At 33.5% G+C, this 13187-nt stretch overlaps 1 protein-coding gene across 11 annotated transcripts in view; it reads right to left on the reverse strand.

Moving 5' to 3' along the window:
- LOC105836735 (guanine nucleotide-releasing factor 2) overlaps window positions 1–13187 on the reverse strand; it is an 80901-nt gene that overhangs the window by 11068 nt on the left and 56646 nt on the right. For 8 of the 11 annotated variants that reach the window (XM_012680982.3, XM_012680976.3, XM_012680975.3 and 5 more), the window contains 5 exons: window positions 2722–3136; window positions 2177–2401; window positions 1532–1714; window positions 1144–1451; window positions 132–248 (listed from right to left, as the gene is read on the reverse strand). In XM_012680982.3, coding sequence (XP_012536436.1) covers window positions 132–248; window positions 1144–1451; window positions 1532–1714; window positions 2177–2401; window positions 2722–3136 — 1248 coding nt within the window. The remainder of the gene's footprint in view (window positions 1–131; window positions 249–1143; window positions 1452–1531; window positions 1715–2176; window positions 2402–2721; window positions 3137–13187) is intronic. The other 3 variants (XM_012680984.3, XM_012680980.3, XM_012680981.3) reach the window with 2 other exon arrangements.

Below are 13187 nucleotides of genomic sequence, written 5' to 3' on the forward strand. Positions count from 1 at the left end.
TGTTCATAAATGTTTTTGTTAATTTGTTATAAAATACCTTAATTATAACATGTAATTTTAATCGATCGATATTATTGATTAATCTTCTCCATAATTAAATTATTTATTCTTACAGTAAAAGAATTACACACCAGTGAATGGATTAAGCATTTCTTGAGGTGTTTGTTGGCCTAACAACATAGTACTTGGTATATTATTTTCTGAACTGTCCCAGCAATTACAGTTTGAAGTACCATTAACTTGCATGCCTATAATAATACAGAATATACATTACTTTGCAATATAAAAACCTGCATCTAATATCACATATCGTGACAAATAAAAAAAAAAATAAATACAGGCAAATTCAATTTAATATTAAAAATAGGAGTGACAGTAATAATACACTCTTCTCAAGAAATACTAATAATAGTTTTTATTTTATAAAAATGGCGTGAAAATTAATTATCTCACTATAAGCCACTATAAGTATGCTATGTATCCAACATTATACAAAACTCTTGAAATACCTTCCTAGTTTATACTTAGCTTTATATACTTCACATACTTATTAATGGCTGTGGTATTAAAAGCAAGAGAAAATTGCGGATCCATAATAATTACGGATTTCTTTTTTTTAGTATTATTAAAATATTTAATTTTAATCGCGGACAATAGAAACTCATTTGTACAGCTCAAACAAACGTTCAATTATAAACTGTTTGGTGACAGATTAGTGATTCTATTAAACCAAGGTAAATAGAATACCAAACTAATATGCTGAATTAATGTCGACCATGGACCATTCATCTTACACATATGGAAATGTATTTACAACAATCCTCTCATTAGAGTGTCATTTCAGACATACACATTATCCGTTGAAATAGAAACTAAATAATATAATATAATCGTGAAACGTTACAATTCAATAGGTAATAATAACATCACATTAATAATACGCATTCAATAATGCATTCAAAAGTGCTTTTTAATTTTTAATATGATTTTATTACGTAAAAAAATTATTTTTTAACGATAAAAATTATATTTACAAAATTATATTCAAACAAAATTTCTATTAAAAATAAAATTTCAATGTGAAAAACGTTCAAACAACACTATTACAAATAAACTTTTCAATACGCATTGCGGGAATGTTACCTTGAATAGTAGCCATGAGACTTAGGTCCATACTATCATTTAAAGATTCGTCATTTGGTCCCATTATAGCTCGAATCTCGTCCTCGTCTCGGGAATGATTCAGAGCTGAATCCAAACTACCGGCCGACGCGCTCAGAAGAGATGACGAATCTTCTGGGGATCGACTTCGGAGAGATACCCTATCAAGACTAGATGCCAGAAGACCGTCCGATTCGTCGAGAAGTTGTTGGGTCCTCGTTCTTCTCTTCGGTGGTAACGGAGGAGGTGTGCCAGAAGAGCTGTTTTCCTCCGACAAACATACATTTGTTCTACAAGGGATCGAGCGTGTCTACGTTCAACTTAAACAAGTGATTTATTATTCTCCTTCTTATATCGAAACGAGTGTTACCTGTCGGGCAGCGGTGGTTTCGGAGGTGGACTAGAATCCCGTAAAATCGACTCGGAGCTATGCGAGCTGCGAACCAAGCTACTACTCGCTGCCGTTTGTTCCAAGATCTGCCGTTCTCTTGGTGTCAATGGTATATCCGGTAGAGAATTTCTTTGTGTTAGTTCCGATCCATACCCGGAAGTTCTATAATTTGTAATACGCGTTATTGGACTTTGTTTATTTTGAGTAAATTTTATATCAATATCACTCATAATTCACCCTCGAATTATACAATCTCTTTATAAAATATTCCGAAAGATTATTCATTCAATTGTAACATTAATACATATTGTACAATGTTCGTGGAAGCATTTCATATGTAACGTAATATATATATATATATATATATATATATATATATATATATATATATATATATATATAAAATTTAATTATTCATATAATTTTCTGGTCTCATTATATTAAATATCAAACCAAAGTTTCATATACGTTTAATGTTATAATTAGATATTTTATATTATATTTCATATTATTATATTATTTACTTTATTATATTAGATATTATTTTTCTTTTTAATAGCATAGAATCTTTCTCACTATTTAGAGATATCCTGCATAGTTTCATTCAATATTACTGTTGATTACCTGTTACTATTTGTAGTAGATGGAGGTTTCTGCTTGTTAGCGATTTTCTCATGCGCCAGAGCTACTAGATTTTTCACCGCTTCCTCAACCAATCCAATAACGTGCGTCACGTTTTCGGTGTCCAAAGCAGAAGATTGATCACCATGCAGCAATACATCGTCACAGAGTTTCAGCAATTGCGCTAACGCTTGGTACACTTGATTCGTGGCAGATCCCAGCGTGGAGCTGTAAGAATACGAAAATGTAAGATCAAGAAAGTGTGTGTGCATAAATCTCCCTTGTGTGTGCTGCAATTGAAATCTAAATTCTTTTTTTATTATTATGAAGCTACGGCGTTTATAATTAAATCTCTCTTGCATTCTGATTATTCGATATTGAGAATATTTTTAAAATAAGTAAAATAAGTAAAATGAAATAAACAGTGTAAGTACTGATTTATGTAAATGTTATTCCAGTATTTCTTTCATACCCTAAAATTAAATCGATTACTTATGAATATCTTATAAATCAATTAGATAATAAGACTATTTCGTAATCGGAATCACCTGTTATCGTAGAGCAGGTAGGATTTCAATGCGTTATGTATCGTGGTAACGGTATCAAGGACGATCGTGCCGTTCCCGGGCAGCATCTCGAGCTTCTTTTTGGATACGACATCCCGAAAGTGGAGCAGTGCCAGCTGCACCTGCCGTACGTGGATGTGCAGGTCGCGTAGGGGATTCTTATCCAGAGTGGTGCCGGAGTCGTTGGTGCCCGAGGCGTTCTTGTCCCGCGGCGTACGCGGTGACGAGGGCGAAGCGGCCCTCGTGGCCGCCCCGCTGCCTCCGCCGCCACCGCCGCCGCTGCCGCTACCAGGAGAACGCATGTGGGAGAGCTTTTCCAGAAAGTCCTCCTTGAAGGAGCGCGCACGACGCGCTAGTTTACCGCCGCGCGCCTTTCCGCTGAAGCGCTCCTCGACTTCTGCAATGAGAAACAATTACACTTTAATGTTGGAGGATCAAAAAAATCATTTTGATTTTCCTTAATCTCATTATTTAGTCCCATGTGTATTTCATTACTTCTCTTTTTTATTCCTTTTGCTTTTACTTGTAAGAAATCAGTAAGATTGAAGTAAATTTTAAAGACATGTAGAAACTTAAAAATTTCTGGAAAGTTTTTTTTTTATAGAAAAAAACTGAACGTTTTTTTCTTAAAACTTTTCAATAACATCTCAAAAGTTTTATCGAGAAGTATTGGAACTCAAACCGATTCTAACTAAATTTAATCTTTTATGTATTTCACATTCAATTTTCTTTTTCGAAAATTAAACGGTTTTTTAACTAAATTTTAATTGCAATAAAAAAGTTAATTTTTATAACAAAAATGTAAAGTATATATTCAGCACATATTTTTAAAATTTTTATTTTTTTTGTATATTTTTTTAAAACGTATCAATATTAAAAATTCTTTAAGAAAAACGATAGAACTATCAACTATACCGAAATTCTGAAAATATGCCTTGATAATGGCATATTTTCAAAGGAGTTAAAAATCATTTTATCATTCAAAAGCTACATATTTTGTAATTACAATATCCTATTTCTCTGTTAACTGCTTCGTATCATCGAGGTATATTTGATCTAGAGATAAAATATTGAAATATTTATGAGAGAACGTTTTTCTCATTACATATTTGCTTTCGAAATATAATATGCACATGTCTCTTTCCGTGAGATTAAATATCACATTGACGAATAGGATTAAAATCTTATTGAAGTTTTTTCACCGATTATGGCTTGACAATCTAGCAAACTTTAAATCTCTTTGAAAACTTTTATGTTTTAAGTTATATATGAAGTGACTTTTCGCCTTCCATTTGTCTCGTTAAACTTTAAAAAATCAACGTTCCACAGAATATATGTGTATATTATTCTTATTCTATTACAAACTAAAAACAAAATCATGAGTTTTGATAAAAAATAATTTTATGAATTTAATTAATTTTTTTCTTGAATAATATATATTATTTCTAAAATACTTTATTAATTAAAGACCTTACTGCAACAATAAGCTAACCCACAACATAACCAGACTGTGTGATATTAGTGGAAATGGACGAGTGATAGAGCCCTCTGCTTCCCAGGAAACGATTTAACAAATTACCGCTAGATATCTAGTAACACATATTTATGCAGTGATTTATATTCCTTCCATCACTCAGTAATGTAACCATCTAATGCAAAGAAATTCTGCTCATAATAAAACTTCTAATCATCATTTACAATCTGTAAAGTACTCTTTCGACATATGTACACAGAAAAAAAAGTAATATAGCATCCAATAGCAACAATATTTACTGTTAATGCAAGTACAATGTTGATACTGCAATAGCATATATTATTGTATTGAGTATATCTGTAGTTGGCAGCCCACAACTACATATTTTATTGGATATATTACTTTTTTTTCAGTGTACTAAAATATAAGAGTTTTTATAGCAATATGCAAATAAATGTATTTTCTCCATCACTTTAACTTTAAATAGACTATTTTTTCCGATTTAACAAAATGTTTAATTCATTACTATAAAGGTCTTCAATTTATATATATCATTATAATTATTTTATTTTAATATGTATATACTCTCTAAATTTCTTAGAGTGAAAATACTGCCACTACAATTTTTCGAGTAATTTTTCACTCAATTTCGAGTGATTTTTCACTCATTAAAAATTAGAATTCACTCTAATAAATTTTTAACTTTTATTGGAGTGGATAATCACTCAAAAAATTATAGTGGCAGTATTTTCACTTTAAGAAATTTAGAGAGTACATATATAATATTTATAATTTACTATTATTAAAATTTATTCAATTAAATCACCATTATTACACACCCACACACAAAAATCACAATATTATGAATAAAATAATTAATACGCCTAAGAGACTCCTCTTATCACAAACATTATTAATATCATCTATATATTGATGAAATTATATTATTCATTAATTATTCCCAAAAGAGAAACGTTATTTTTATTTACTTATCTCGTTTTCATCGCAATTTAAACTTTCTCGCGTCCAATTTTCTCTTTTCAGACTAATCCAAAAAGATTTATCACAGAGAGAAGCCACGTGTACGCGCACCACGATCACGTTGCAGGATCATTTATTGCATCTCGGTCAAATAAAACTGCGAACGAAGTCGGCACGAAAGACAGGCAGCTAAAAGCAATCCTCTCTCTCTCTTTCTCTCTCTTTCGTTTCTCGCTTTTCACGATGCGCAGACAATATTTTTCTGGACACACGCACGGAGGTCCACGCACAGTAAGGTTCTGGACTTCACCTCGCCAGTCGCACAGTTAAACTGTCAGCCCGTTGCACACGTGTGCGAGACGAACGACCGCTGCATACCGCCAGGCGCGCGCCTTTTTCCACGGAGTGCTAATGCCAGCCGTGTACTTGAATTAAAACGAAAACGGCTGCGGTGCACCGGTGCGCCGGACGTGCAATGTGTCTGCGGTGTTATAGCTAGCCCTAAGTACTTGGGGAAACCTTTCTTCTCCCCGAGCATCGCCGGCGCGAGAGCAAAGAGTAACTCGCTTTTCTCGCCCGCCGCCGTAAATCGGCAATCAATAACGGTCCCTCGTATCGTATATACGTCGAAGATCGTAATACAGGAACTTTTTACTTCTCGCTCAGGGTTCATTTAGCGATTATTGAGTAATTTATCTGACTTTGATGAGAGCTTAGTTAAACAACGTAATAACACAACAAATATGAGAAGGTAAAAAAGCTGCTAGACCAAGAAAAAAAATAGCAGTAACCATAATAGCACTATAATTTATAATTATTTTTAGAGCCCGTCATAATTTTATAATTATTCACTAATATAAATTATAGTCTGAACTATATTAAAGTTCTCATAATCATAATATATTAGTCTATACAACTTATGTGAGATGAGTGCCATAACGAAAATGAAGATTTTAATATAGTAAGTTGTACCAAGTTGTATCAAACAATCACTGAGCATTTGGTTATTATTACCTATATTATAGTAATTACTATGTAATAATTATTATAAAAATAATATTCCTGATTATAATTATTTTACTGTGCAATTATAGTTGCGGATATCATACATTTCGAATTGATCTCATCTTTTTCCACTCGATTCCAATTGATACTTAATCAGTCAGTTTTTATACGAACATTTATATGTGTATATGAATTAAATATAGGGGCAAATTTAATTCCCAGAGCAATCGATTCTTTTTGCCGACGCTGGGAACATCGATATCGCGTGTCGATCCTCCGGTTTACTCTAAATAATTTATTACAGTAATATTTTTCTACGCTATCATCGCACCCGATGCATCACGATACGTCGCCTCCTCCCCCTCCCCCCAGTTGCAGGGGCCATTTCGGCTGGCGCTGAAAGTAATGGAAGCGATAAACATCGTCAGAATGAACTTCGCGAATTTATTACGCCGCGTAAATTTCTCCCCGCGAAACTTTATTTTAGCGTTTCGCGAAGCAGCGTCGGTTTTTATGAACAAAGACGCCTGACAGAAAAAAATCGGAAGGGGTACTGGGACGCTTAGAGGCGCACGGAATTGATTAAAAAGGGTTTCAGTGATCGCGAAACACCGACAATCTTATTAAACGGCAGAGTGTTACGAAGATATGGTAATGCAAAGCAGCAGTTTGCCAAAAATTACCGATGAAGATACCGCTTGTTTCCTCACTTATCAAAGATCTTCCGAGCACCAGGTGGTTTGATTACGCGTCTGGATTATGCAATGCGGACGAGAGATCCATCCCTTAGGCACGCCACGCCGTGCCGACGCGCGTGCGTAGGGATAAATCAAGTTCTATTCACGATTCCGGCCCGAAATCTCAATCAGACGTGATTTGCGCCAAAGGCACGAGGTTTGACAAGCCGATAGAGATAATGGAGATGAGAACACACGGTGAGCAGAGACGCGGCGGGGGTGGAGGAGGAAATGAAGGTAGGGAGGATCCGAGGGAACGCGCGCGGCAGACAGGAGAGATGCAAATTGCCGTGATTGACTGTATTCACGAACCACGTTCGTCTCCCACACGTGTTATCCGTGGGAATGCGCGTGCATATTGGGGAGCACGATACAATAGGACGCGGTTATTTACAAACCGCGACGCGTGGAATTATTTTGATCGCGCGAAGCCTACGGTCGCGCGAGAGCGCCCATCCGATTATGCAAAACCGTCGTACCCGTCATTCGGCAGGTGACAAATAGCGATAGACAAGTATCGGCTTCCCTTTGCCCTTCCGCGTCAATTTGTCACGCGACAGATACTTTGGCGTTGTATCCAAGAATTGTGATACAGATTTTATATTGAAACAATTTCTTTACTCTTCATTTTTTCAATTATTATATTAATTGTCTGTACGCGATAGGTTGGATAGTTCGTGTTTGGACTTATTTTGCATTACTTTTGCAAGTGTAAAAAAAAATTGTTCAACAATTCTTACATATACGCATTAATTTAGAAAATTAATATAAATATTATAACTATCGAGATAAACTAGCTTGATTATAATCATAGTAACTAATTAATTAAAATTTTGAAGTTATTTTGTTATTATTTATCATATTTTTATATTAAATCACTTATAAAATTTAATTTTTTATAATTAAATTCTTTTCACTTTTTTATCATGTTTATACTGTTATATTATTTTCATATGTGATAACACTGTTTAAAACATTTATATTACGTGTAATTAAATGCAATTATCATGCAATATATTTTAAAACTATTATGATTATAGAATATTGCAAATATGGATAAATTTTGTCTTTTTTGGCCACATAAAGCTTAAAATTGATTTTAAAACTAAATGTAAATAGATGTCAATTTTGATATATTTAATCTTCTACTCAATAAAAAATATTAAAATAGAGATAGATTTTATTATATATCGTTATAAATGTTACTCTATTTCTCAAAAAATATGAATAAATATTAAAAAAATAAATTCTATTAATTTTATTCACACATATTTCCATTTTGTTTTTTTGTATAACTTTTCTTATAACTTCTATAACTAGGCTCTGCTATTTAAGTATGAGAGGGTTAAAATATTCAGTAATGATAATTATGATCTAATGTAAAATGATATTCAAATGTGAGTTTGTTGTTGTGTAACAATTTTGACAGATAATTGCACTAAATAATAAATAATTTAATGTATCTATTTAATTAACATTTACTATAAAAGGAGTAATCTTTCTCAAACGTATAATCTAAAATAACATTTCTATATGAGATAACGTAGAAATTACAAAACTTAAAATAATACAAATTAACAAGTGAATTAGAATTAGTAAGAGAAAATGTGAAATAAAAAGAACTACTTATGAGTTCACAAAATAATCTAATGCTGAACTGATTTGGTTGATACATTACGAGCTTGTGCCGGCAGCAATGTCGAACAAAGCAAGTATTGCTTTGTAGGACATCGTATTTACCAGCAAAATTCTATTGATTTCGCGACATAACGGGCTTTCACGCTACAGCAAATATCCGCAGGACGTGATCAAGCGTGTTTAAAGTGCGCTGCAGGTACGCGGCCCTGCAAAACTTTATGACGACGAAATAATCGCATTTATGAATATCGTGTCAATATGAATATGATTCATTGTTAATGCGCATTATCTGTGCGCGTAACAACGCTAATGTACATGATGAAATATTTACTAGAGAATAATGAATATCTCATTTACACACACACTATACAGAAACTATTATAGATACGACAAATTTTAATGCAAATGTTATAATCTTAGCTAATCTATAACAAAATAAAAGATTGTAAGACATATCTTAAGAAGTCTTATATAGATTTTTCAATATTAACTTCACAATCGTCGTAAATCTTTGATAATCAATATCCTAGAATTCTTCGAATAAAAATGTTAATACAATTTTAATAATTTTTAATCAAACCGCCATATTCAGATTATGAAGAAATTTATTTCTTACTATTATTTTTTTAGTTTTTTTTTATTTAATATTTCTACATATACATATGAATCATTGAATTAAATTCTATTCTGTATAAGATCAAGTTTAAATTATTCCTTGGGTTAAATAATATTTTATTATTTTTAAATTTTAAATGTGTGTCGAAATTTATTATTTTAATACAAAACGTATAGTTGATAACTTTATCTAATCAACTCATTTCTGTGATGAATGCTTACTTTCAAAATAAGCAACGTCAATATTAGCGTGTGTGTAATTAATAAATAAATTAAATTTAACTTAAATTTAGTTTCTTAAACATAAAGTGTTAAGATTGCCTATTTCACTCTACTGCGGATCTTGATGCTAAATATGACTTTTCTATTAATTTAATATTCTTAGCTTATATTAACTGTACGCCGACAATTTTGTTAGTCTTGAAATATCGATGCTCAGAAGCATCTTTAATCCCTGTTTTTCCGAAAAAACTGTAAATAATTTAATGTATAAATAGAGGTTTAGAACAAGCTAGATTTAGGTTTAATATGTAAAAATATAAATCATTCAATATAAATGATACATTGTTCTTTTCATTTATATTGAATAAATTATATTTTTACATATCAGACCCAAATCTAGCTCGTTTTAAACTCCTATTTATATATTTATTATTGCTTTGGATATTCAAGCTTAAAAATTATTATGTAAATAATTTACTGCGAAAAATAAATTAACTTTTTAAATTACATTGTTTGATTCCATTAGTTAAATATTTTAATTAAATTAACGACATATTAAATAGAAGCAACCTATAGGAATAATTAAAAATTATTTAGTTTAGTTGTAATTCAACACTACGAATTTAGCTGACTGTAATATTTATAAAAAGCGCATTATATTCAGCCTGAAAATGAGTAACGGCGTCCAAACTTTTACACACGAGAGAATATAATGATGTCTAAATCATCCCGGCAGTCCAACCAATAGATTAATATACTGTACGATATTTTTCTCAATCATAATAAGAGGAAATGGCTGTCAACACTACGTGATAATAAGTAGAGCGTTCAACATCGACTCTCTCCGGACCCTCTCTTTCTTCACCCTTTATCGATCACCGCGTGCTCGTACGTGCATGTACGTAGGGTGTAAAACCCACCTAAACCCGCTTTAAGCGAAACACCCGTAAGCCCCCGTTGCGTGGTCACGGAAAATGCGAAAAGCCCCCGGAATGCGGCGATTAGAATCGTGAACAGGCGGCATCGCATATCTCGAGAACGGATCTGCGGTGTGTCGGCCACCGCGGATTTTCGCGGTGATGCACGCAAACGGACGACGGGCGAAACGGTGTGTGGTATCGGTATAAATGTACGTGTACACATTGCACGCGCGCACGCATTTATATTGTCATCGGCGGCGCGCAACGAGAAGAGAAGCTCTCGGCGCGGTGATGAACGGTCGCCATCGGCGCGATTAAAGGGACACACGGCGGAAAGTTATCGCCGAGCACCGTGTGGCCCCCCTGCATCGCCGCGATAACGGAGGAGAGGAGGAGACACGCGAGCGTAATATCGTCGTCCGCGGCAATAATATTCGCGCCACGTGCGCGACGCGACGCGGAAACACGTAGCTCGCTAATGAAAACCCGCCGACCGCGATAGCGCGGCGTTGTTAATTACTCGGCGCTCGTCCGAGAGTTTTGCGCCGTTGTTACTCCGCTGATGGTGACGACTGCCGGCGGCCTCCCCCGAGTTCATTTTTTACCGCGTAATGAATATTTAACTCGACTCCGCGCGATCCATTTCTCGTGGAAACAGCGGCCCCCCCCCGCCCCTTCCCCTCCCCGCATGTCTCGAGGGAAATGTACGCCGGGCGGAAAGATGCGAATTATTGTCGAGATTAGATGTATCTTGATAAATCGTGCCAAATGTATCTCCCCTTTCTCTTTCTCTCCATCGGGTAAATTATTGCGCGAACAAGTCTCGTTAAACGTATCTGTTACGCATCACTTTGGCTAATCCTTTCGATTTATCATGGCAATAAATCCGAACGATTTCAACTAATTTCGTAGATTAATCTACATAATCTTTTGTTAAACGCGAAGTCAAGATTGGAACCGATCCAGAGTTCCATGTTCGGCTCAGAAATCCGTTGTCTTAGTTAGAACATGCTGCACACCTAATTTGTACCTAATTTTCACCTTGTGACATTATATCTACACTTGGAAAATTTGTGTTAAATTTATTTAAATTATATATCGCATGTCTTAGATGGGGTATATTAAAAAATTACAAATATTATGTAAAAAATTAACACGAAAAATGTAACACTTCGATAGAATTTGGAAACAGAATGTGTGGAAACACATCTTCCTTTAGTGAAATTAACATTTATAATATGTCGACATGGACATTCATTAATCTTAAAATCTATGTTAAATTTTAAAACAACATTCTTTTTATTTTATTTGTTTGTTTATCCACAATTTACCAATTGTGTTGTTTTTACGTAAAAAAATGTTGAATATCAACCCAATACATATTAAATATTTAAATAACATAATCACATTATGTTAAATTAACACTTAGATATGTTAGAAATTCAACACAAAAATTTAACAAATACAAAATATTTTCTACTATGTATAAATATTTAATGGAAGATTTTCATTTAAATATGTAACTACCCTGATAGAAACTCATACAGTTTAATTGACTACTTAATCCGTTACTAGTATTACTGATTTCTCATTATATATAAAAATACTGCCTAGAAACTGACCTAATTTTTTATTTTAATTTGTGAATAACTTCAAGTATGTAATTCTGTCACAAAAAATGTCAAAAGAGATTAAGAGGTTAAAAGGTTAAGAGATACTTTTACATTTGAGTAACTGAGTTCGGATATTTATACAGTTTTTCTATACAATAATTGTGAGAAAAGCGTTACATCTTGATTGGTATCTGTCTTAGACAGTTTGCTATTCAGTTACTAGACAAAGATCAATAAAACTGTTCAATAACCAATCAAAAGCTGCACTAAATTTCTACCAGAGTACCTAAGTAATTTCACGAATTTATTATTAGGAATTTATAAGAAATTAATTAAAATAAAAAATTCTATCAACAACTAATTACTTGAATATTATAAAGAATTCATGACAGATTAATTAAATTAAAAATTGCATTCCATTCTAAAAAGGAGACGTTATTAATATTATTGTCGCTTTTCCGAGATGCTAATTGGCTGCCTCGCTATCTCGTTGTCAAGTGCATTGTGATTTGCTTCACGTCATGTCATTTCCAACTGTCAAATTATCAATTTTGATAGTTGATTTAAAAACTTTGTTAAAGAAAATCAGAAAAAAAGAAAAAGATACAAATATAGAAAAGTATGTATATATATAAACATTTACATAAAAGTTACATTATAAGCAAAAATTGTCAATGACAAAGTTCTAGTCAATATAAAAAATTTCTTTAAGAAATTTCGTTCGTAAAATAACCTCGAGGCTCGAAGTAGAAAAAACACCTTTTGGCTCGAAATCTCGCTCGCAAGGACTGGACTACGAATGTAGCCACGTAATTCGATATGCACAACGACGAAGCTGCGAGAAACGCAGATCAGGATTCGAATTAATTAACAATTACGAGGGTTAATAATGTTCGCGCAAATACTAATGGCGTCGAGTTTCACGTTTCGCCGGATGGGATTTAAACGAATGACATTACCGCGACCGGTAAACAACGGAAACTCGGTGTAATTTTATGGAAATCTCGCGGATCTCCATAGCGGTTATTTCTCGTTCTCGGTCCACGGCGAATCAGACGACTGTAGGACGAGCGAAATCACGGTAGCGTGAACTTCCACCGACTTAAGATCCGTGAATTCATCGAAATGCGCGGACATATTGCGACACGGAATAACGTATGAGTTCTCTCTTAGACAATGTACGTACGTACAAAGCGGGTTCTTTTTGTCGCATGATGTCACTCACGTTTAATAGCACTCTTGC

Source organism: Monomorium pharaonis, chromosome 2, assembly GCF_013373865.1.
Source record: "Monomorium pharaonis isolate MP-MQ-018 chromosome 2, ASM1337386v2, whole genome shotgun sequence".
In the NCBI taxonomy this organism is placed as follows: Eukaryota; Metazoa; Arthropoda; class Insecta; order Hymenoptera; family Formicidae; genus Monomorium; species Monomorium pharaonis.